Raw genomic sequence first — 22,902 nt, forward strand, 5'->3', positions numbered from 1 at the left:
TCTATTGACGCCCTACATTGACAGCAACCCCACACCAACATGCCCGTCATCTCGCGTCTCGTCTCCATCGTCTTCCGCGTTGCGGAAATCGTCTGCGCTGCGGTATGGCCCCACATACCCATACCAGACGTCGCTCTTAAAAGGAAAAGAAAACACACGCTGATCGTACTCTTCCACGATAGGTCGTCGCAGGAATCATCGGCCACTATCTCGCTCAGTACAGCGGTCACGGCTGGCCTGAGGCCCGTTGGATCTATACCGAAGTTGTCGCCGGGTTATCCCTCCTGCTGGGGCTGATATGGCTCATCCCCTTTTCCTCAGGCTTCTTTTCCTGGGCGTGTGCGTGTCTTCCCTCCTGGCAAATGCTCCGCTCCTATCCTGTCGCATCTCTGACCTCGCGCAGTTGACCTCATCATCTCCCTTGCCTGGTTCGCCGCCTTTGGTATTCTCGTGAATGCCATCCACCGGTTGAACTGCGGTAGCATCTGGCACTGGGGTGGGCTCACCCACAACAACTCCTGCAGTCGGTGGAAGGCCGCGGAGGCGTTCAGCTTTATCTCTGCCATTGTCTGGCTGGCTTCCGCGCTGGTGGTACGTTTCGAGTCGCGTTATGCTGGATGTGATCGCTTACTGATGATGGTTGTGCAGGGAATCTGGTTTACCTTCCGGGTCAAGAAGGACTCGGCTCCGCCCACATAGTAAGTTACCATTTGAGTTGGATATTGCTTGCACGGTGGTACTGATATTGCGTGTGCTAGTGGTCGCCGTCGCTGGGGTCGTCGCTCTGCCGTTTAAGGATGATCTCTTGATCGCGAAACAGCACGGCGTCATATACACCTTGCTCTGAATTTTTGATACTTGCCCTAAATCTTTGATATTGGTGCAGGATATCTTACTCTATCCGATACTGCTTACGATCTTGGATGCTTCTGACGATCTCACTACTAATTTGTTGTTTCTTGATGGCTGGCGGCATACGGTCGTGGAATGGAGATGATACCTGAGTTGCTCTGTTATGCATACTAATATTCGATACCCGGTTGGCGCGTGGACGGTTCGGAGGATGCTTGCTTGTGGGTCCTTGTCGCTCGTTTTACTTCAATCAATAATCCCTATCTATGCTCCGTATCTTACCCCAGCATCCTATACAATCCTATACATAGCACACCGAAGCCTGGATGGTGATTTGCTGCGTAGCCGGGGAGGATCCACCGGCAGTGGGTCGCAGTGGCAGTCATGTGTCGCGGGCAGCCGAACTCCCTCCCGTAGCCATCCATCGCTTCACGTCCACCCTCGGTTCTTTCTCTCGTATCCATGGAGCACAATGCGATCGGAACTCCCCCCAGGAAGCAGCTCCCGGTCACCCTCGTCGTCCTTCGAAAAGACCTCCCGGGACTACCCCTTGGACGTGCTGGACCACGAACATGACCCCGGGAGCAGTCAATTCGTGTCCCTCGAGCGGCAGAGCTCCGACTCCGACCGGCCCGACCTGGACCTGGGCGACGAGTACGACACCACCAGCGACGACCCTCTGCTGCCAACCTCCGATGTTCCCCATCTGCATCACAGACCACCCCTGCAGCGCTTTTCGTGCACTCTCTCTGGCATCCGCGCGTGGATGGACGGCCCCCCCAAGCCACACCGGTACCAGATCACCCCGTTGCTGCGCCGCTGGCAGATCGCGCCGGGCCGTCTCGTGGAGCGTCATTTCCCGACCCAACGCGCCAGACTCGCCGTCTTGTTAGCGTGCATCGGTCTCTGGTTCGTCATCTTCCTCTCGATCCTGCATTCCTCTGTGGCGGGTCAGGAGATCGATGGATACGGGGTGCCGGTCAAGCTGTCATGTCATGCGAGACTATGGTATGTCTGTTTGCTTTTTTTTCTGCACTACTATATTGCTTTTTCTCATCCTCGCACAGGCCTAATTCGACGGATTGCGGCCTGAATGGCGATACCTGTCGTCCCTTTGATAAAGGGGCCTTTGCGTTCCGCTGTCCCGCGGGCTGCGCGGATGCCATGCTGCTGGAGCCGTATTTTGTCGGCCCGGAAGAGTACAACTATCGACTTTTGGTTGTGGGGGGTAGCACGGGAGATGAGGGAGATGATTTTGGTGTGTATCGGGGAGACTCCGCGATCTGTCCTGCGGCGCTACATGCGGGCCTGATCAAGGACAAAAAGGGCGGCTGTGGTGTCTTGAGTCGACGAGGCGAACAGACCGACTTCCCGGCGGTCAAGAAGAATGGAGTCTCCAGTATTGGATATTCCTCTTACTTCCCACTTTCTTTCACCTTTGCCAGCGAAGGGGGTGACTCGAGCTGCCAGGATCTCCGGTGGCCGCTGTTCACGTTTTCGCTGGTTGTCACGACCCTGCTGTCGCTGTTTATCACGTCCCCGTCGGCGTTTTACGGGTCGATCTACTTCATCGTCTACTTCCAGGTGGCTCTGTCATCCGACCCGCCCTACTCGCCGGATTACTACGAGGTGGTGTCTACCGCGCTGGGCCGCTTTCTACCCTGCGCTTTCGTCGGTTTCGCAATGTACTATTTCTGCGTGCGGAAGACCTTGACGGACCTGGAGGCACACTGGGATAAGACGGTCCTGTGGCTGGGCAGCTGCTGGGTAGGAGCCCTCAACACAGACACATTCGACAAGATCCCGCTCTCGCGGCTCACTCCCCACGACATCCAGCAACAGCCAGGCGCTCTGCTCTCGCTGATTATTATCGTCAGCGTCCTCGTCCTGATCGTGATCACCCAGGCGTTCGCATTCCGGCAGGAGGGCCGAATGCCCCGGATGCTGCTTCTGTACGGGCTCCTCTGCCTCGGGGTCGTTGCCTTGATGGTCGTCCCGCACATGAACCTGCGCATCCATCACTACGTGCTCAGCCTGCTGTTCATCCCTGGGACAACCCTCCAAACACGCCCGAGTCTCCTGTACCAGGGCCTGTTGGTGGGTCTCTTCATCAACGGCATCGCCCGCTGGGGCTTCGACAGCATTTTGCAGACGTCCGCCGCTCTGCTCGACGGCGCCCAGCTAGGAAGTATCCTTCCTGTTATCGGTGCACCTAGTATATTCTCCTCGCAGAACATTGAGTTCGATTTCCCGCATATCGAGCCCGACAAGGACGGGATCAGTGTGCTGGTCAACGACGTCGAACGATTCCGCTCGTTCAAATCGGATGACGGCGCGCTGGACTCGTTCAATTGGACCCGCCATATGGCGAACGAACCGGAGTACTTCCGGTTCGGGTATATCAAGGTGAATGCCCTGGGGGGCATTTGGTATGAAGATTTCACCAAGCCTGGTACTTGGGGGGCGGACGGGGAGTGGAGAGCGCCTGCGATATGAGATGATACTAGGCACGAGTGTGGATCTACGCTTCAATCATTGGAATAGAGTTAATTCTGATTCTGGATCTCTACACCATATATTTCTTTAGACGATACATATTTTGCATGACTACCAACTACTCATCTAAATGGGTTATTTTATATATAAAACTGTTCTATTGTGAACCCATTCCCGACAAAGTAATCGCAACATCTAACCAACACATTATACCCAGATTTACTAAGAACCAGTTTTCAACCCTCCATCCTCAACCAACTCAGACGCCCGATCCCCGATGCGAAGGAAAAAAAAAAAAAAAAAAAAAAAAAAAGGAGACCCAGATGCGAAAGCAATTATACAGCGACTCTCGAACCAGCAGAGAGATAGATGGCAATGTGCCTGTGCCCATGCAAAAAAGAAAGACAGATAGATAGATACCCGAAGAGAACAGATGACGAGGGTCGATGATCGATAGTATATCAGATAATGCTACAGTGATACCTCCGCTTAGCTGTCGAGGTAGTTATTGCAGCGGACCTGGACGAGTTCTTGCTCGCCGTCGTCACTGATGACCAACGCGGTGAGCTTCCCGCCCTTGACGCACCCGGAATCGAGACCCTTGGTGTACGTCTTGATGTTGAGTCCGGTTTTGGAGTCGTGGCCGTAGATGACCGTGGTTGTCTGCGCGCGGGCCACCTCCGTACTGGTACTTTTGAGGTTGGAGTACGTGACGGATTGGTGTTTGTTGAAAAGCTGGATTGTGTTGGTGGTCAGTATGGTATATCTTCACAACCATATAACAGCCGTTCTTCCCCCATGCTAAATAAGTAAGATTAGTTTGGTTGACTAACCTTCGTCCACTTAATCCCCTCCCCCCGCTCCGAACTAGGCAGATGCGTCTCCAAATCAATACTCAACATATTCATCACACTGAACGGATCCTGCTTCTCCAGCTCCACCCCGGGCACCAGCCCGCCATGCACGACCGCCACGCGGCCCATGTTCGGTACCTGCCCGACATCCAGAATCACAGGGCACGCGTCCAGCCACTCCGCCTGCTCGTCGCTCAGCTTCCGCGCCAGAGTGCGGTCCCGCTTCGCCTGCTCCGTCGACTGCCCATCCAGGAACGCGTCTGCGGATGTATCCGTCAGCGTATCCGCGTCGATCATGTCCCGGCGCAGCACCAGCACCCGGTCTTCGTGGTTGCCGCGCACGCACGACGCAGAGTACTTCCGGGCGAGATCGACCACGCCTGTGCTGTCGGGGCCTTTGTTGATCAGGTCGCCGGCGAGGATGAGATGGTCCGTTGAGGGGGTGAAGGTCACTTCTGTTAGGAGGTGTTCCACTGCCAATCGTCAGATATCACGTTAGCATGTCTCTGTCTCCTCAGTATACTAAAGGTCTGCTCCGCTCCCCTGCACAACCCAACCCAATCCAATCCACCCACAGAACCCAGAGATCAAAAAGAAAAAAGAAAGGGAAAAACGTACATTCCGAACTACACCCATGAACATCCCCCACAACCACCAACCTCCTCCCCGTCCCCGTCTTCTCCTTCCCATCATTCTTCCCGCTTCCACTCCCAGTCCCACTCCCACTCGCCCCCGGAACCAATTCCCCCGCCAACTCGCCCAGCAGCACCACGCCCTCCAACCTCGGCAACGCATTGACGCCAAACCACCCGCCCACGCTCTCCCCGACATCCGGATCCAATGCCTTCACCAACTCCGCATGCTCCTCCATCCGCGGCGCCAGGAAGTACTCCCACCCGACCAGACACCCCAGCACCAGGGAGAGGTAGACGATGGCGTACCGCCGGAAGCGCGGCGCCGTGATGATGGACAGGATCATCTGGAGGTAGTAGTTCAGGGAGGAGTCTGCGGTATTGGTGTTATTGCCGGTGGTCGTGGGGAGTTGGGAGTATTTGGAGTTGGAAAGTTGCCATTCGTTCCGGACGTAGGATATGAGGGGGCGGGTGTAGCGGTTGAGACGCGGGTTGTGGTGGTGGGATGGAGGAAAGAGAGGGGGGTCGGAGGTGTCGGAGGAGTAGTCGAGGGTACTACTGGTGGTGGTGGACGGGTTGGACATTTTGGTGTTGGTGTTGGTCGTGTGAGATGGGTAGGTACGCAGGTCGTAGTGTTCTGTAGTGTCGGGCTGGGCTGACGAGGGGAGGGGGGTGGGTGGGTGTGATTAGTGTGTGATTGATGATGAATTGAAGACAGGAGCGCGCGGGTGCAGGCGGTATGGAACACGGCGGATCAGGACAGTCGACTCATGGAATGGAATGAATGGTCTGACAGATCGGAAGAGTCCACGCTCTCAAGGTCGGTCGGTCAGTCAGTCGGTCAGACGGTGTAGCAGGAGCAGAACCGACCATGGGGCGGGAGTTGTCGCGAACGAAACAAAACGCAACCAAGTCGGTTGTTGTCTTGTGCCGCCCTTCTCCAACCGGGTTTCAGACCCGTGGTCTTCTCCAGCCCGCTAATCTCCTTCCGGTTAGCCGCTACTGCCCATCCTTGCGGCGCTAGACCACACCGGGCTAGCCGTTGCTCTCGCGCAGGCGGAGGGTCGGGTTATGTAATCGTCAGGGTCCTGCGGCTGAGCTGGACGGGGTCGTTGCTATATTTAGTATAGTCGGGATTCGGGTTGTGGTTGGTATAGATACTACATATGGGATGAGACGAGATGTCAGGATGGAAAGTATTGTCTGATTACTGTTGACTACATCGTCCGCGTAGAAATCAGCAGTGTCCGGGCCTGATGAGACAGGATTAGGCAGAATAATTAGTCCGTCTTGGAGGCCTAAATATGCCGGCAGACGCCGAACAGCCCACGTGATATTGGCAGTATCTCCGGTCGAATGATCCACAGGGTAGGCGGTAAAGTTCGTGGGGATTTGGTGGGGAAGCGTCTCTCTATCAGTCTCGACAATCATCTGTCAAACAAAACCACTCGACAAAAAAAGTGTCCAGACACCCAAAGACAGTGGAATATTGATTGAAATGTGCATGTCTTCTGATATAATCTTCCTGTTGAGGATCTTTACACAATCACATATTGTCAAACCTAGTATCATTCAGTATCACACCTACTTAGGTGTCTGGACACCTTTTTAGTCGAGTGGTCTGTTTGGTCTGTTACATATCCCCCGGGAGCTGCCTGCGAAAAGCTACATCGTGACATACTCGGTTGATCATCTCCGCGATGCTATCTTACCTACGATGTCTGGAGACTGCTTACTTGGAGAGTGAAGTGGATTCTCAGGGGTGTAGGGGCTTCCGGACGCTTTACTTATACACAGTCTAAGACGCAGATAAAGAACACTCTTGTATCTAAAATCGACTATACACCATACTTTTCCTTTGGAGACGTTGTACATCTCTACATACCTACACAAGCGATTATCACATAATATCCGTGTCCTATCAACATAGCCGCCATCGTGGTTGATTGGAAATTATAGGCAGGAAAATACTCCCGGTGAGGGAGAAGACAGTATTGATGGACAGCAGAATTAGTGTACAGTAGACTGTTCAACGCTGGGGAATGCCCGCCCTCAAAAGAGAGATCCCACACGAGACTATTGAAGATGCCCAGTTAATCCTCCTTCAGCTTCAACTTCATATGCTTGATGAAACAGGAATCGCGGCGCCTCTACCTTCCATGTTGCAGCCATATTTCTGACGATAAGACAAGCAGGGCAGTGTAAATTAGTATAAAGTTGGCCTACTTCTGTATGCTATGCCCGAGTCTCCTGTGGCTCTGCGCAACAACGACTCCCGAGTAACGGACGCTCAGTTTACCGGCGCCAGCAGACCATCGGAAAGACGAAAAGCAATAGTTCTCACCATTGGCAAACGCTCCCCGGTTTCAATGAAGCTAGGCTATGCTGTTATCTGTTATCAAGCAGGTGATTTAACTTGTAGATTAATAAATATAAAATAGCCCGGACAAAGCAGAAGGGCAGACCTGCCGCTCGTGGCCTCACAGTTTCTTGTCTCATCTTGGCATTGGTGAATAAACAGCCTGAGGCGAGCAGGTTGGAACCTCCACCCGCTTGAGGCTCCGTAGGCCAGAACTATTGGACATCACGGTAGCTGAACCGTGCAGCAGCGATGGGAAATGGGTATATATATATATATATTGGAAGCATTCCACTCTGTAAAAAAACGCTAAATAAGTTGACCAACAAGGAAGTCATTCCAATCTCATTCAACAGGCGAGGCCTACACCCGGACTCGCCGACATAAACAGGATGATGTGAACCAAAATCTGAAATATTATGATTGGAGGCATTGAGAAGTCTATAATGCGTTTTCTTAATTTTTATTTGACTACTTCATTTGACCGACCTTCCTATTGAAGCGCGCAAGGAATGTTAGTTCCGTACTGCTGCCATTGTCACTCTATATAAATATGAAATTCTCCATTGCCTCGACCATCTCTACGCCTCGCCCTCCTAGTAGTCCTCACCCCTCTACAACTAGACGCCAAGGACCTCGGAATTCGTATGGCGCAAGTCAATCGTGATCCTTGCTAGGAGTCACCTGCTGGCGGGTTTCGATGGGTTGCGCATCGCGCTGATCGTTATGTTTCCTGGGGTTTTCTGTACGAAACTCCTGCAATATAAATAACGTTGGGTTTGGGTTAATCCCCCCCCCCCCCCGTGCTGGTGATTGGCCGCGTGTTCTACATCGTGAACCCCACTACCGAAAAGCATTGCTGCATCATTATTCGGCGGGCTCAAACCACCATCCTCTCTACATCGCCATTGCAGTCTAGCCAAGTGCCAAGTAAGATAGAATCCGTGAAAGGCCTCACGAATAGGCTCACAACGAGGTAACAAAACAGATGTAATATCACGAAGGAATTGGAGAGCCTTGTCATTTGAAATCCCTACGACAAAACGAATCTGGAACTACATTACTACATTGAGAGGAAACTGATTAGGTCCAGCCTGAAGCGAAGCGTCAGTCACCCGGAGCACAAAGAAGACTGTTCCGGCATCAAAACTCACTTCTTGCCGCCCCAGCATCTCATCGGACATTTCGAAGGCTCAGCTTCATGGTCCGAGCTTTGCCATTGCAATCTTGGAAGTCAGCCTTGAGTAATAGTTTTCCGTCTAAAATCTTCCCAAGGTGGGTCTTGTCAATTTCCTGCCCGTCCTTCCGTATCTGTGACATGAACACCTTGAGAAACGTAAGGGGGCTTTTGGTGAACTTGGCTCCTGCCTGTTGATTCTCCACGATGAACCCATCCGCGGCGACAGCCAAGCCCTCTGGTGCGGCAGTAGACGCAACTCCCAGGAAGCGGCATATTTCACAATACTCGCTGTACGACGAAATATAGAGCTGGCCCGCAAAGAGGTTCAGTTGAATGCGTAGGCTCTCAGGGACTCGCAGGGGCCTTGTTCTTAGATTTGTCGGAATCGTGTACAGATCGAGCTTATCGATAGGGTACGAACTCTGGTTTTGCCGAGGTGCGTATAGATGCATCGTTACTGCACCAGACGAGCGAATGCCAGCCTGAAGCGCATTCGCTTCATACGGGCTGATTATCACCATGTGCCTTACAGACGTTCCGTCCTCGGAGGGATGGCCGGTGCTCATCAGGACCCATTCCACCGCACGCTGATATTGATCCCGCGCAGATAATTCAGGCAGTCGGACTGTTCTCGCAAAATCAATGGTGACAAGGAGCTCTGATGGGAACTGGGCCACATCCAGGTACCTTGCCGCTGATGTATCTTTTAACACCATAAAAGCTGGTTTCACGGCGGCGGATGATGCATCCAGGTGTCCAGTGGCCACGAACGAGAGTATATCAGGATGCACAGAATGCGGTTCCGGTTCGGCAGGAGCTGGACGTTGAACTTGTCGTTCCTGCTCAATCTCTGGTGCTAGTTCTCGCTCCTGCTCTTCCTGGAGTTGCGCTGCAGAGAACTTCACAGTTGCAAACTCACGGCATCGGTCCAGTATGCGCCGCGAGTCCGCATCGTCAGGGCATTGGGAGGAAAGAGAAAGGACATTATTACAACCGGGACTATACCGCTGTTCAAGGGACTGGGACTCCGGTTCCAGAAAACCCTCTGCCTGAGATGTTGATATCGAGGTTTGCCCGTCCTGTCGCAAGACCAGCCACTGACGGGCCTGGGCCTGATATCGATTTCCCTGCACTGCCCACAAAGGTATGCTGCGTTGCATATCGTCCCAGGTCTCTGAAATTGCCCAGCGAAGCACGTCTGCTACGGTAAGATCAGATTCGTGGGTCCTCCCACAGAGGGTCAGAATTCTGAACTTGATCTCTTCCGGTATGCAAAACACGACCGATTGTCCTTTCCCTAATTTTCTCATCCTCATGCATGCTGTGAATAGCTGTTAGTAAGAAGTGCATCTGACCGTTCCAGCGGGGGTCCCTGACCTTGAACCAGCTTGTCTTTCGTGATATTCGGTCCCAGCGTCACCGCCGCCCGGTAATTCAGGGGTAGCTTCAGATCAATTCCTCTCGTGTGTGCTTCGTCAAGGAACACAAGGCATTGATCGAGGTGCCTTTTGAAAGGTGACGTCTGCAGCGGTTCGACGAGTCCGGTCCGATCTACCACGGCAATATCGTCGTCGTCGTTGATAAAGACCACAGCCTGCGTTCGACCATCATCACTGACCATCTCCAACCAGGTCTTCGCAACATCCAGGTTACTCAGCTCTAATATGCGAGCTCCAACGTCCAGAATCACGCGGACGGGTGAAACCAGTTCCGCCACCATATCCAGAAGGACCTGCGCATCTGACTTGGACAGGTCATCTCGGGTCGGAATCAGGGCAATGCCAGTCTCGGGTCGGAGAAGATATTCGAGAACTAACGCATTGGTGTGGTTCTGGTCAGGTAGATCCAGCTGCTCCACACTGAGCGGAAGGGTGACGCGGGAATCGTTGGTCCCGCTAAAGCCGACGGTGGGATGGCACTTGACCTCACCGATATCCCATCCGGACGAAGATAATTTACTCGGAAACTCCCTTAGGCCTTTGGCGAAAATGATATGGGCCAGGAAGTAATCGATGGCTCCCTTCGCGAACCGAAGACAGGGGAAAATGCATTCCGCGCAAAGGAGCCGGTCCTGGAGATTAACGCCCACCAATTGACAATAAGCAGGGGGGAGAGTCGGAGCATCATCGACCCATATCTGATACTCCGCGTCAGCTTGATCCGATCCGACCAGATGGTCGAACGCTCGAAATAGGTCCTCGTCGCGGAGTCCCTCATAGTAATAACTCAGGCACGTCAGCACAATGACAACATCGGGGTGACTGAATTCCGCCCGTGGTGCAGGATTATCTTTGGCACGATACGGAACCGCCAGCCTTGTGGGGGGTTGTCGGGAGCGATCAAGTCCGTAGTTGACTCTCCAGCGTCTTTGTCCCAGGCAGAATGCCAGAACGTTGCCAGCCAGCAGACCCCGGAGGAGTAGCAGAGGATCCCTCGTGCTGTCGGCCCATAAGCCAGACGCATCTGGGTTTTCCACTGCAGCAAACTCCGGTTGTAACGGGCTAGGGTTAAGGCAATAAGCGATAGCCGCGAGTCGCTTTGCTTCTGGCTGCCGTGAAATCGGCAGTTTGTCAATGCCGTTGTGGAAAATATGATCCGCAATTCGTTCAAAGAGCTGATGCACGGCATCCGCTCGGAGCAACCTTATCCTGGGGAAACTTCCTGGATGCGGCTCCTCCACCTCAATTGACCGCGGGAACTGCATCTTGATAACCGGAGCATACTTCCTCACCAGGCCGAGCAACTCTTGGATTAAAGTCCACCTCTGTGGACTGAGCTCCAACGAACGCTGGGTCCCCATCGTGTAGATCAGCTCGAACTTTACACTGAAGTTCTCATCGCTTTCATCCACCACGTCTCGCGAGGAGGTCCTGAAGAAATCCAGGATTCGAAGAAGACATACACCAACCGCCTCTCTCCCTGTGATGAAGCACTCTAGACACATCAGCTTCAGGGATAGGAGGTGCTCGGGCTGAACGAGGAGCACTCCGCCCTCCGCCATGCAGTCGTGGCACATCCATTCAATCTCTTCCGCCTCGGTTTCACCGATCCGCAACGAGCGTGACACGGGGAGATGAAACACCCGCCGCCCTAGAAGGCCCCCCAACTTTGAAACGAGCATCTGAAACATCTGCCGCGACTGGGGCTTAGGGACAATGACGCGAACTAGGCATGAACGGTCTGCGAGCGCGGCTGCCACAATGGGGACGATGACGGAAGACTTGCCCTCGCCCATGTTCAGTTGCATGACGACATTATGTCCGGGCTGCGCATTTCTCATGCGTCGCGCGATCTGTTCCTGGACGTCCCGAATCAACACCCCACTCTCGATCTCCAGCAGCAATGACTCGGGGAAATCCATTGGGTTCCAGTTCGTGTGACCGGGGTTCTGCAGTTCGCGGGCTAGATCCATGCGATGACCCATCACGTTGACGAGCCTCTTCGCCCGCTGGAGTGCCGTGATGGAACATCCATATGCGACCAAGCATTGCTTCCAGGGCTCAGGCAGGCGATTCCAGCGTTTGCGTGTCAGCTGATGGAGAAGGAGCTGTGATGATGATACCCTCGGCCAGACGTGGATATTGGCAAATGTTCCCAGGATATTGCGCTTCGTGTGTGATCCGGGACGTACCTCTCCTGTCATCGTATTGGAAAGCATCATCCTCGACATGATTGCACGGCTGATCTTCTCATGGTGCTCGTGGCAGCGATGCAAATGATCGGATATGGCGGTCTCAAGAACGTCGTCATCGGGCAAGCGATGATCCATATGCTGGATACCCTGCAAGGATGCCATACTGGCCCGCAGTCTCTCAATGTACTGCTTTTGGAATTGAGATCGCGCTTGTGATTCTAGGGCATCGACTAAGCTTGACAGATGTAGATTTTGGTCAGGAGTAGTGCTACTGCCCGACCAAGGTGGTAGAGTGGGTGGTTCCACTTCCACCGCCGGTGGTGGACCAAGCGACCCGTCCACTATGTCATCCACGGAGATGAAAGCACGCCGTCGGTCTGGGGGGCGTTCCCAGCACCGGCAGAGACATGGTGGCATTGTGATGGGTTGGATCTTTTGGGCGATGTAAACGGCTGCAATCCTATCAAGATACTGCCTAAGCTCTCGGTTATCGAACCAAGTTGAAATTGTTGCCTTTGACACTTGCATCGCTTTTTGTGTGTCAAAATAATCTGCGAATGGCGGCTGTTCATTACATAGGGGATGTGAGGGACATCGGGTCGGCCACTGTCTCTCTAGGCCGGCTATGAAATGATTGAGTGCCTGTTTCCGCCTGGTCTTTCTCAGCTTCGCCACGCGCGCATGAAATGTGCTATGCGAATCCGCTGGTCTGGGAGAGAGGCCATCTTCGGGAGTCACGCTCCGGCTTGCTGAAAGGATCCGAGTCTTCAATTCGGCGATGTTCAATTCGGAACCTTCTTGTGGCTGGTATAAATCCTGTGCTGGTAAGGTTATCGATGCCATACCGGGTACAATGTATAACGCAGCAAGAACGTGCAAGACAATCATGTCTACTTTGCTGGAGAATGCCAACGTCGACAACCACAGCATTACCGCATACCTGTTTGGGCGAGCCGTCTCCGAGCAGAGAAGCCAATGGATACTGCACCACTGACTGGAAACAAACTCCTCGCCGGTCTCCGTGAGCCACGTCGCATCGTACTTGATCCGCGTTGCATCGATCGAAGAACTGGCTCCGTGCACTGTGCTGGACTGCGTAAGAAACCTCCAAAGACGTGCAGCCAAGGAGTCCAGCGTGACGTCCTCGGCAGAGGGGATATCTTCGTAGAGAATTCTGCAGAGAGTGAACACTCGGGAACAGCGTTCGGACTGGTAGTTCTGGCCCAGTCCTTCATACAGACGGTCCTCCGCGTCCGTGTGGTCCTCAGCGCCGAAACCAGAGATCCGGAAGATCGAGGAGCGAATGCGATCCCGCTGCAGGAGGTCTGCATTTAATGCAGGTAGCGATGGCTCCGTCCCCGGTGAAGCCGCATTGAATATTCTCATCCGATGGTGTTGACCAAGTATCGCAGCTACCTGGCCGTGGAATTCGTTATGTTGAGCCAAACAACCTAGGATGGGATCCCATCGAACACTCTGCATAACACGCTCGTTGGCAGGGTAATATCTCCTCCGTGCTGTGAGATGCGCCAGCTTTTCTAGAATCGAGATATTGTCCGGCTGTAGTTGATTGAAAGACCGCATCGATGCTGAGCGAAGGATAGACAGAGATTGTTCGGTCCCTGTGTGCTTGGTCAAGGGGTCAGGGATGCAGAATGACGTGACTGCATGCAGATAGCACAGTACCAGTTTACTCTGCAGAGTCCCATTGTCCGTCAAGCAGCCGATGTCACTGTTTATGAGATAAACATGCACGCTGGTTGCTGCCTGCCAACCAACCTTGACGGTGACGTGGGTACCGTCTTGCTCCCATGTTATCTCACCTTCCGGGATGAGAACCCTCCGATTATGAGTTTTTCGGTCCAGCAAAACGAGCTTGTTACGCAGGCCAATCAGAGTGCCCACTGACTGATCAGGGTCGACGACCATTCCCCGGTACTGGCGAGACTCAATTGACGGTTGACCAGATCGCAGATTAAAGCCCAGCCGCAGGCGGGGAATCTCGATCTCCAGCATGTCAGATTCGTGGTGCAGTTTGTAGTGAAGCTTGGAGGCCTTTTCGATGGGTTGGAAGACATCAAACAATGATCTCGCTGTCTCGCTTCCCATACTAATCAACGACATATTTCCCTGAGTGAGCTGCCAGTTATTTCCCGGCTGGGTGCGCTGCAATCGCCAGTGAGAGGCCGGTGATGGCTTCCATGGCTCGTTAATAGGACGAAACTCGATATACTCGCAATTGGTCTCGTACCAATGGGCGTATCCCTCCACGAAGGCATCCGGTAAAGCAGCCGCGAGAAGCCTCGGGGATACGAATTCCCAGACTCTACTCCCATCCACGGCTCGAATGCGTAGATCGAATCCACTCTGCTCGGGGATCGTCTGTTTTCCCAGGTAGATCGTCTGGCCCATATGCAGTCTCTGGGCGGAGTATTCCAAGCCGGAAAGGTCGCTGGGCATCACTTCCACCAAGGAATGCCCAAACAGGGATTGATATGTTTTATGGCGCTCGAACTCCGAGGGCAACCGCGCCAGGGGACGACCATTGATGAGCAGCTGACCAGTGAGAAGGTTAAAGTACACCACGACGCCGCTGGCACCACCCGATCCACCCATCATCTGGGCGTGCAGGCAACATTGAGTGCCACTCGAGGCTGCTGTCCACGGTGATCCTGGTCGGTACGCGGCCCAAGTCCGCTGAATCGCTCGGTCGAGAGCGGTCCTGCGGCCATGGATAGTGTTGTTCACGAGAATGCGGTGTCCCCGAAAGGCTATGTTCTGCCATCGATAGTAGAGAATTGGCAGTAAACAGCTGGATACCGTGTTTAGAAGGCCTTTTCGGTCATGAATGACCATACTGCATTGGATGAAAACGGACGCATCCAGATCGTTCCGGAGCATTCGCTCCAAGTGGCTGTTCTCGCAATCAAACGTGCCCACGCACATCAACGCGAGATAAGCGGCGGAGGCAATCAGATCGTTCCTGTGATCATTGCTGTCCGTAGCACCGGCCTCCTCCCCAACAGTCATCACCCAGTTGAAAGATATCTTCCGGAGGCCATCCAGCTGCTCTATGCATTCGTCCTGAATGTGGACCGATGGGGAGCAGGCCAACACTTTCTGGGTGAGAGCGATCAACACGCTCAGCACCTCTGCGGATTGCCAGTTTTGTTCGATTGCCGCCGCTGTCTTCTGGATCTCTCGCAGTAAAGGTGCTGCGAACGAATCATCGTTCAGAACATGATGGCCTTCGCGCAGGATCGAATCCATGAGCGATGGCGGTCCTGCCTGGTGCATGATCTGCAGGGTGAAAAGGCACGTTTCGACCTTATTGAACACCACGGAAGGTGCGGCGAGCTGCCGAAGGATGTTCTGCCACTGGATATGGAAGCCCAATGGCATCGAGCAGAGCGCCTTATACTCCCCCAGTGACATGTCCTCGGGGCAGGTATGCTGCGATGCAATGACCGTATTTGGTGACGGGCCGTCAGGTGTCTCCGCTGGGCGGAAGAGAAACGGCTGCAGAGATGAGCTGGATGGCGGTAACTTGTACGTGCATGCCGTTGCCATCGCATGTGTTTGGACCAGGTCGTCAGTGAAGCAGCGGTGGGCATTGTCGAAGTATTTGAAATGCAAACCGTTCGCAAGACAAACGTCGCTCTCTGATACATTGATAATGAGGTTCTTTCGCCTGTGAGTTCCTTGGTGGGGTTTAACTTGGGAAAGAAGGCCAATCCTTGGGGAATCACCGACCGCGGTAAAGAACATGGAGAGGCCACTGTAGCTGCCTGGTCGGTACTCCGCTCTAGGCGTTTCTTTCGAAGCATACGTGATTCCCAAAATTTCAAGCCCAATGAAGGCAGTGAGATCACGCCAGAAGGCAAATGGTCGGGGCAGTTTCAACTCGAAGACCGTGGATTCTGCTTCCAAAGAATTGGAAGACAAAGGCCATTCATGAACAATAATTGTGATCTCTTTCGCAGCACGGTCCAACCTACATCTCTGGCACGAGGGGCTATGACGACGCTCTGTGAAGTGGAACCCGTTGTAGAGTCTCTCATCGTAGTAAGTGCATTCAATCTCATCACGGCGAGCAGACAAGTCCCTGTACTGCTTATGCTTTCGGTGCAGCTCCACAACTTTGTCCGCCTTCTCGGATTCAGCTCTTTGTTCAATAGTGGCAAGTAAATGTTGGTGTTCAGCGGACTGCTTGAAGTAGCGCACGGAAAAGGAGGAAGGGGTTCCAAAGTCGGTTAGAATTTTGGAACCTCTGTACTGGACGCCCTGGTGGCGTTCACGCATGTAGCTTTCCGCGTGTGCCAACCTGGTAAGCTGGGATTGCCGAGGTAACAGGAGAGACTGGAAGAGATGTATCGGAATACAAGTCTCATACTGGCGAAGCAGCGGATGAATATGGACGGCGGATTTGTCGCAAGCTATCCAGAGCTCCAGAATGGTGAGAAGCATGGCTGACAATGCCTCGGGATTAGAGGCGTACGATTTGGATGCAATACTATAATAGGCATTGACTAACCCGCTTAGCCGTTCGCAGGTGTCTTCATGGCCAATATGTGTCTCAGTCCAGGATTGAAGATTCAAGTCAACCCACGCTTCGAAGGCAGCAAGATTGTAGACGTGATAGTCGGGGTCAGTCAGTCGGAAGAGCGATGGGAGCTCTGCAGGCTCAAATTCTAAGAATCCAGACTGTGGGTGGGCATCTGGCGGCACTGAGGAGTCTTGGCGGATTCTGATGCTCTGAAGCCACTCATCAAGACTGGGCAGTGAGCAATTAGTGTCATCTTTAAAGTTGAGTCGAGCCAAAGAAGACATGTCAGGTCGGCAGGCGTTACGGGCGATGATGCTGCCCCATCTTTCTTCGAGCACTTCATTCGCTTGTTGAAGGGAACACTGGACAAACGGAAGCCAAGCATGACTATCCGCCAGATCAAGCTTTCGTAACCGGCGCACGATTTTGGAACTCATGATATACCGGTGCTCACTGCTTATGTCCCTGGGACAGCGGCGGAGAATAGAACTCATGTAAAAGATCATGAATTCTTTATAAAGGTCAGCTGAGATTTCTTTGCGCTGGCTGAGCCTCCGAATGACCAATTGGATCATAACTCGAAGCTGGAGCCAGAGGGCGGACCGTCTCCAAGGTTGCAGACAGTTGAGCCACAGGACTTCCTCCCTTGTGTTCTTACAGACCTGCAAACTGTTCACAGTTTTGCATTGTGGGCGCAGGAATGTTGTGAAAAACTCTGTAACCATCATCGGATCGGTTGTATCCCGATTCTCGTCGTGCTCCTGCCGCGCCTTCTTCACTTTTGGCTTGGTTCCCGGGGCAGGCTGACGACTCATGCTCTCAAGGGCCTGCGCAATTGCACTTTGCATATTTGGCTCATTGAAGATGGCTCGATCCAAAGCAAAGGTTGGGCCAGGAAATTGGCGTTGTAGTCGACCCACCGTAGTGTTGACGGCTTCGTTCCGAGGCGATAGTTCAAATGTCTCGACATGTATTGAATCGCTGTGCCTAGTCATTAAGACCGCAGCATTCTGGCAACGAACATGCACAGGTAGAGCACCTCCTACACAACATATGTCAGTGTCATCCCGGATGTCAGCTAGGTTATAGCTGGCCATACCTGAATTGTCCAATTCTTCTAAAGCCTTTCGAAGCTCGACGTGATTCATGTCCCCATGACAATCGCGCGTCGCTCTCAAACGAGTGAGCATTACTTTGACACTGTCAACAACTTCACTTTCCTGCCCATGACTATAATCCTGAAACACAGCAAGGGCATCAATAACGCTATCGAGCAGAGCACTTTCATGTGAAGCGTTATAATCATCTTCCTGTGGCAATTTGGGGGGCAGGAAGACGTGATGAAGCAGATATATAGTGTCCCTGGTCGATAGACAGGGTGCAGCGAACAAATCGGACATTCTCCACGGCGCGTAGTATTGAAGGACGATTCAAGAACTTTGCAAGTAAAAGACTGCTTGAATGAGTACTGTAGACCGAACATACGGCCCAGCCTAGTGCCTTTTATCCATCCCAGAAGCCAATACAGACATTAGTCATTTTAGCATTTCTAATGGGCAGTGCTAGGCCGTCTCGTATAATTTGCAGAATCCAAGGCGTGCCCTGATTTGTCCCAGTTGTCTAACCATGCCGTTCATCTGCCCTTGCCTTGAATGAGAGACGACTATATCCCGCACAATTTACTGACCAAAATCGTATGCTTCGCAAGTACAGGCTTTGACATATTCACTTTTACTCACGTAGGTTGCCTCCCTCATTTTACAGCGGCGGCGAAAAGTCTTGGCGACCCAATCTCAGTATGACAAGTGTGCTTGAACTTCCCCTGCATTATCTTCCTCCCGCATTGTCTTCCTCCCGCATTATCTTCCTCCTGCATTGTCTTCCTCCTGTATTGTCTTCCTCCCGCATTGTCTTCCTCCTGCATTGTCTTCCTCCTATCTCCCTTCTGCATATGGTCTTCCACCCCCAACCCCGGGGCTGACTTTCTGCCAGTATGTATCCGGCATATGAAACTTTATGGGTGGTATAAGTGTCCGCAAATTGTTCTTCTTTCTCAATAATCTCGCACTCCGAATTTGGTTCATATTTCGTGCACTTTTCTTATAGTGCGTTCAAAATGCCATCCTCAAAGCATTCAGTCAAAGTCCAGAACAATACCACCTACAAACAATTGCCTATCGACTCAGTCCGCGTGGGGCCCCCAAGACTAGACGCGTATAAGAGACTCCTTGGTCGATTTTACGAGCCTTTGTTTCTTTTGCGTGTACTAGGACAGACCCGTGGGCAGCACACAGTCAGTCCACCGGATCATAGTTTGGAGCAAGCACGGCGACGTAAATTCCTACGTAACCTCGCCTATGTTTGTGACTTTACAAAAGGAGGTAGTTCCTGTACTGCCATTGGACTTGAAGACAGCGAAACATGTTACAGATTCTGGGTTGCATCCAACGCACATGGAGACAAAATCGTCGAATTCGCGACGAATGCTCTGGGCCACCTGAAGCGAACCACAACAACCCCTAGAGAGTTTGATGAAGAACAAGATAAGGCAAATTTTACCAGTTTCTGTCTTAACTTCGCGATTGGACGAGTGAAAAAAGAGCGTCAGTGCTTGTTTCATGCGATCAAGCTGTGTTACCGCATACCAGGATCTGTGAAAACGAAACAAGGTACGTAAAGGTCAAATCACAGGTTTTTACGATAGGACAGGCTAACTGGTTCAGTAGATCAGGCGATAAAAGACTCGCTTGATTCTATCCTCGGACAGGATGATTGTCTGGCACTTTGCCATTATGCCTATGTCCACAGAAAGTCCGAATTCGTCAGGGAAATCGGACTAAAATCTCAAAACGAAGAAAGGTTAATGGGCCCTCGAGACAGACGGTCGCCTTTTGCGTCTGTTATCCATTATCTAGGGCGACTGGCAAATCACATCCGGGCACCGTCGCAGCTGGTTGAGGATGCCTGCCATTTGTCTCAGATACTTGACTCGCATCAGGTGGCAGCTATTACTTATGTGCCTTCGGTACCTCGGCCAGTGCCCGATAATCTCACCACGCTTGATGGTATCCTCAACAGGATGTTGAAGAAGGATGATCCGGAAAGGCTTCAAATAAGGAATCTTTTGCTTTCCATGAATTTTCGGTCTCAATCTCATACCTTTCAGGCTTTCTTGGAACAGTATGACAAGTGCACGCCGCAGGTGCATGCAGAAGTGCAGGCTCTGAACCATTTCTTTTGGTTGAATCTGTCTTTCGTGGGGAATGACCGTTACATTGCTTGTAGCAAACCGGCCTGTGTGTGTTGTGAACTGTACTTCAGGCATCATCCGGCTCGAATGGTCGTCCCTGAATCTCACCGCAAAGTCTGGGTCAATTGGAGCCCACAGTTAGTCAAAGATCCCACGAAGGGGAATCCAGAATACGATTTGCAGGTGAAGGTCCTCAATGAGATGACAACTGAGATTCGCCGGGCTGTGATTGCTCAAATCTTTGGTCAGTCGTCATCAAGTCCCTGGCATCCTGATTCCCAGACAGAAATTTCAAATGACCGGTGGTCTCGCGTAAATTTGGAGGAGCTTCCGGGAAATACGTTCCGATATTCATTTGCTGATGGCAGCTTGGAAAATGAGGCAACTGAACTTGACACAGCGAAGGTTCTTGAGACAAACAAGCTCAAGGCATACGTGTCAGATGAAGACTCTGATGCAGACTGTGGCGGGGTATCTCTCAAGATCTAAAGTGGTATTTGAATTTCAACTCACAACTTGATTTGGTGTTCTTTTATGACTTCTTGGAATTTCATACCTTTTTTACTCTCGGTGAAATACATGAGCGTAGATCCTCGTTAGAATCTTGGTTGCAAGCTGGAGGCGAGTGTACTTCTGCGTCTTACCAGACATTACAATCTTGGAGGGGACTTAAGGTACTATTCAAGAACCCTTCACTAGACTAGACAAAACATAGACCCCACATACAAAACCTCTTAATCAGATACTGAAAGACTACTATAATCTTCATGCTGATTTCGATAGTGTCTGCGAAGATTGTCTCTCCGTGTGAATGATTTACCGCATAACTCACAAGCAACTCCCACTTGCCACCATTGCCGAGCCCATTCACCGTGATGCACTTCAACATGTCGACGCATATGGATCTGCTGAGCCATGGATACTGTACATATGGGGCATTTAACTGGCTTAACATGAATGCGCATATGCTTTCTGTGAAGAGTCAGCGGGATGAACCGAGGTAGTGATGGCGTAACTTACCGCAGATCACATTTTCTTGAAAAGCCAGTCTGGGCCACGCATGCACGATCTTGGCAGTGATATAACCCATCCTCCAGTGAAATTTCATGATCATAAGAAGGCATTGGCACTTCCTGAAACCTCGAAGCGCATTTTCCTGAATCAACCCCTCCTCTAACAACCACAGCTGCGTTGGTACTCTTGTAACCTTCATCACTCAGGCATCCATCCAAGCCAAATCTCTATAGAGATTGGTTTGGGAGAGTGTGTTCCTGTGAGTCCAACCCCACTGTGGTCAGAGTCGAGGTTTCCACGAGATTAGCAGAATGTGACTGGTTTTGAGCGAAGTCTTCCAGCAGGAGTAGGTTGTTCGGTGCGACGAGGTTCAGGTATTGTTCCGGCCAAGAAGGTTCTCTGCTGTCGCCGATCACAGTATCGGTCATTATCGTAGGAGGAGGAGCCAGGAGTTCTCCTTGTTTACCCCCTATCACGATTGGATCGCAATAGCCCTCGAGTGAAAAAGAAGATAAATCGGCCCCAAAATAGATTGGCGAGAACCCCACCCCTCCGACTAAAGAACTCGTAACTTCATTCTGTGGCCAGGCTGGGTGGGGTTCATCCTCAGCCTGGCCGGTAGATACAGTTGTCATTGTGAGGACAAACACAAAATAATCCCGGAGAGAAGCTTCCACCACATACAAAGAGATGAGAAGCTCGAATCCCCGTGAAGGAGATGACTCCCTATGTATTAGGCTGAAATTCGTTATCGGCCTGGCCAATCTGAAAAGTTTGTGCAAGAGAATTTCCCATGGGCTGGACTAGCGGTCTGTTAGCCACTTATGTTGGGGAGCCTTGCAGCGACTCACTCGTCAAAACTATTTGTGAAGGTACCCACGTAGCTGCTGCATTCCTCATGTAGGAGTGAATGAACATATTATAACATTACAGGCGTGACTGATCCAAGAACAATGAGTAGACGTACCACAAAGGATACAGTAAAAAACAACAGGGAACAAGTATCTTAACAAGAAACCGCACGCTGCTGAGGGGAACAATACCGGGGCCTCTAAGACAAGCTGAGCAGGCTCGCGAAAGATCTTAAAGCACTTACCCTGGTCCTATACAGGACTCCTTCAACAATTCACAGATAGTAATATGTATAATATACACAGTTGCTTTACGGAGAGATACAGAATTAAGACATAATAAACCAAATCATCGTGTACCTCAAAATACTGTAATAAGAGAGGGCACAACACGACAATTGTCTAGAGGTTTTTACTCAGCGAGCGAAGGATGATGACTAGTAATCGCTCAAATAGAAAGGCGCATGGAATGAGGTGCGTAAAGTTATATATGCTATACGTATACTCAGGAGAGCAGGTGAGGAATGCGACCACAATTGAGTGTGTCCTTGTAACTACAGGTAATATTGGGTAAAGGGCTTTCCGTCAGATTAATATTATGGCAAGTACCTCCCTGGCAGTTCGCCTCAGCAGCCAGGAAGAATAACATTGATAGGCATTTGTCAATTGAACGTGGCTATCTGTGGAATACATTCTCTTACATAGAGTAACTGCCGTATCCGTACTTCTCCATGTACGGCCGATTCTCTGGAGCTAGATTGTTGTTCGCATCAAGAGGTACTACAAGGATCTTTCACCGCCAAGTCAGGAATACATTTGACGATCCCCCTGCCTGGGACGGACTTCGCATACGACGACATGGGGCAGGCGATGGAGCGGCAATTGCGGCTTCGTGTGTTGGATCCCTTGCGTTAAGCACAACTTGCTTTGACCTCTGAAAATCATGTAGACAAGCAAGGGCCCTTGACATCCCAAGCCCACAGTTAGATGACAACCAATGACCGCAGGAAAATAGTTTCAGCAGATAACCCCTCCCCTCCCTCTTAAAAATTTATTTTATTTTATTTTTTTTTTAAATTTGCGACCAATTTGAAGTAAGAGATTTATTTTCTTTATTTGGGTCTCACTTAGTTACCTCAAGCTATGTTACTAAGCAAAAAGATGCATGCGTAACTACGACCCCTTATCGAACCTCTCAAAACGGCATGAATGCCGACATACTTCGATTTCCTTG

At 51.6% G+C, this 22,902-nt stretch overlaps 6 protein-coding genes across 6 annotated transcripts; 3 read left to right on the top strand and 3 right to left on the bottom strand.

The window, feature by feature from the left end:
• Positions 1–39: 39 nt before the first annotated feature.
• Positions 40–1,118, top strand: BO70DRAFT_307266 (MARVEL domain-containing protein; the record flags this gene model as incomplete). Its single annotated transcript, XM_025540070.1, has 5 exons — positions 40–102; positions 183–339; positions 404–591; positions 649–698; positions 759–1,118. 5 exons carry the CDS (start codon positions 40–42, stop codon positions 793–795), a joined length of 495 nt encoding a protein of 164 aa, XP_025403333.1. The 3' UTR covers positions 796–1,118.
• Positions 1,119–1,274: 156 nt separating this feature from the next.
• BO70DRAFT_358364 (LCCL domain-containing protein) lies at positions 1,275–3,480 on the top strand. The gene is made up of 2 exons (XM_025542269.1): positions 1,275–1,860; positions 1,920–3,480. Exons 1-2 carry the CDS (start codon positions 1,325–1,327, stop codon positions 3,346–3,348), a joined length of 1,965 nt encoding a protein of 654 aa, XP_025403334.1. The 5' UTR covers positions 1,275–1,324; the 3' UTR covers positions 3,349–3,480.
• A 154-nt stretch (positions 3,481–3,634) lies between these two features.
• BO70DRAFT_384495 (putative serine/threonine-protein phosphatase) lies at positions 3,635–5,732 on the bottom strand. The gene is made up of 3 exons (XM_025545664.1): positions 4,821–5,732; positions 4,182–4,675; positions 3,635–4,083 (listed from the first exon to the last, which is right to left on the bottom strand). Exons 1-3 carry the CDS (start codon positions 5,416–5,418, stop codon positions 3,838–3,840), a joined length of 1,338 nt encoding a protein of 445 aa, XP_025403335.1. The 5' UTR covers positions 5,419–5,732; the 3' UTR covers positions 3,635–3,837.
• Positions 5,733–8,118: 2,386 nt separating this feature from the next.
• On the bottom strand, positions 8,119–17,953 carry BO70DRAFT_410469 (uncharacterized protein; the record flags this gene model as incomplete). Its single annotated transcript, XM_025547251.1, has 3 exons — positions 8,119–9,694; positions 9,751–17,595; positions 17,653–17,953. 3 exons carry the CDS (start codon positions 17,951–17,953, stop codon positions 8,367–8,369), a joined length of 9,474 nt encoding a protein of 3,157 aa, XP_025403336.1. The 3' UTR covers positions 8,119–8,366.
• Positions 17,954–18,446: 493 nt separating this feature from the next.
• BO70DRAFT_307279 (nucleic acid/nucleotide deaminase domain-containing protein) lies at positions 18,447–20,354 on the top strand. The gene is made up of 2 exons (XM_025540071.1): positions 18,447–19,222; positions 19,280–20,354. The coding sequence occupies exons 1-2, from the start codon at positions 18,670–18,672 to the stop codon at positions 20,290–20,292; spliced, it is 1,566 nt and encodes a 521-aa protein (XP_025403337.1). The 5' UTR covers positions 18,447–18,669; the 3' UTR covers positions 20,293–20,354.
• A 183-nt stretch (positions 20,355–20,537) lies between these two features.
• BO70DRAFT_328988 (C2H2-type zinc finger protein) lies at positions 20,538–21,452 on the bottom strand (the record flags this gene model as incomplete). Its single annotated transcript, XM_025540755.1, has 3 exons — positions 20,538–20,775; positions 20,824–21,044; positions 21,093–21,452. The coding sequence occupies 3 exons, from the start codon at positions 21,450–21,452 to the stop codon at positions 20,538–20,540; spliced, it is 819 nt and encodes a 272-aa protein (XP_025403338.1).
• Positions 21,453–22,902: the final 1,450 nt, after the last annotated feature.

This window comes from Aspergillus heteromorphus (genome assembly GCF_003184545.1).
Source record: "Aspergillus heteromorphus CBS 117.55 chromosome Unknown BO70scaffold_2, whole genome shotgun sequence".
NCBI lineage: Eukaryota > Fungi > Ascomycota > Eurotiomycetes > Eurotiales > Aspergillaceae > Aspergillus > Aspergillus heteromorphus.

Bases quoted from the DNA above. Each gene is read 5' to 3' on its own strand.
- BO70DRAFT_307279 (XM_025540071.1), top strand. From the start codon at position 18,670: ATGCCATCCTCAAAGCATTCAGTCAAAGTCCAGAACAATACCACCTAC. The intron at 19,223-19,279 runs GTACGTAAAGGT...CTGGTTCAGTAG, and splicing joins ATCTGTGAAAACGAAACAAG to ATCAGGCGATAAAAGACTCG.
- BO70DRAFT_358364 (XM_025542269.1), top strand. From the start codon at position 1,325: ATGCGATCGGAACTCCCCCCAGGAAGCAGCTCCCGGTCACCCTCGTCG. The intron at 1,861-1,919 runs GTATGTCTGTTT...ATCCTCGCACAG, and splicing joins TCATGTCATGCGAGACTATG to GCCTAATTCGACGGATTGCG.
- BO70DRAFT_384495 (XM_025545664.1), bottom strand. From the start codon at position 5,418: ATGTCCAACCCGTCCACCACCACCAGTAGTACCCTCGACTACTCCTCC. The intron at 4,676-4,820 runs GTACGTTTTTCC...GACGATTGGCAG, and splicing joins TCATGGGTGTAGTTCGGAAT to TGGAACACCTCCTAACAGAA. The intron at 4,084-4,181 runs GTTAGTCAACCA...AACACAATCCAG, and splicing joins AGGGGATTAAGTGGACGAAG to CTTTTCAACAAACACCAATC.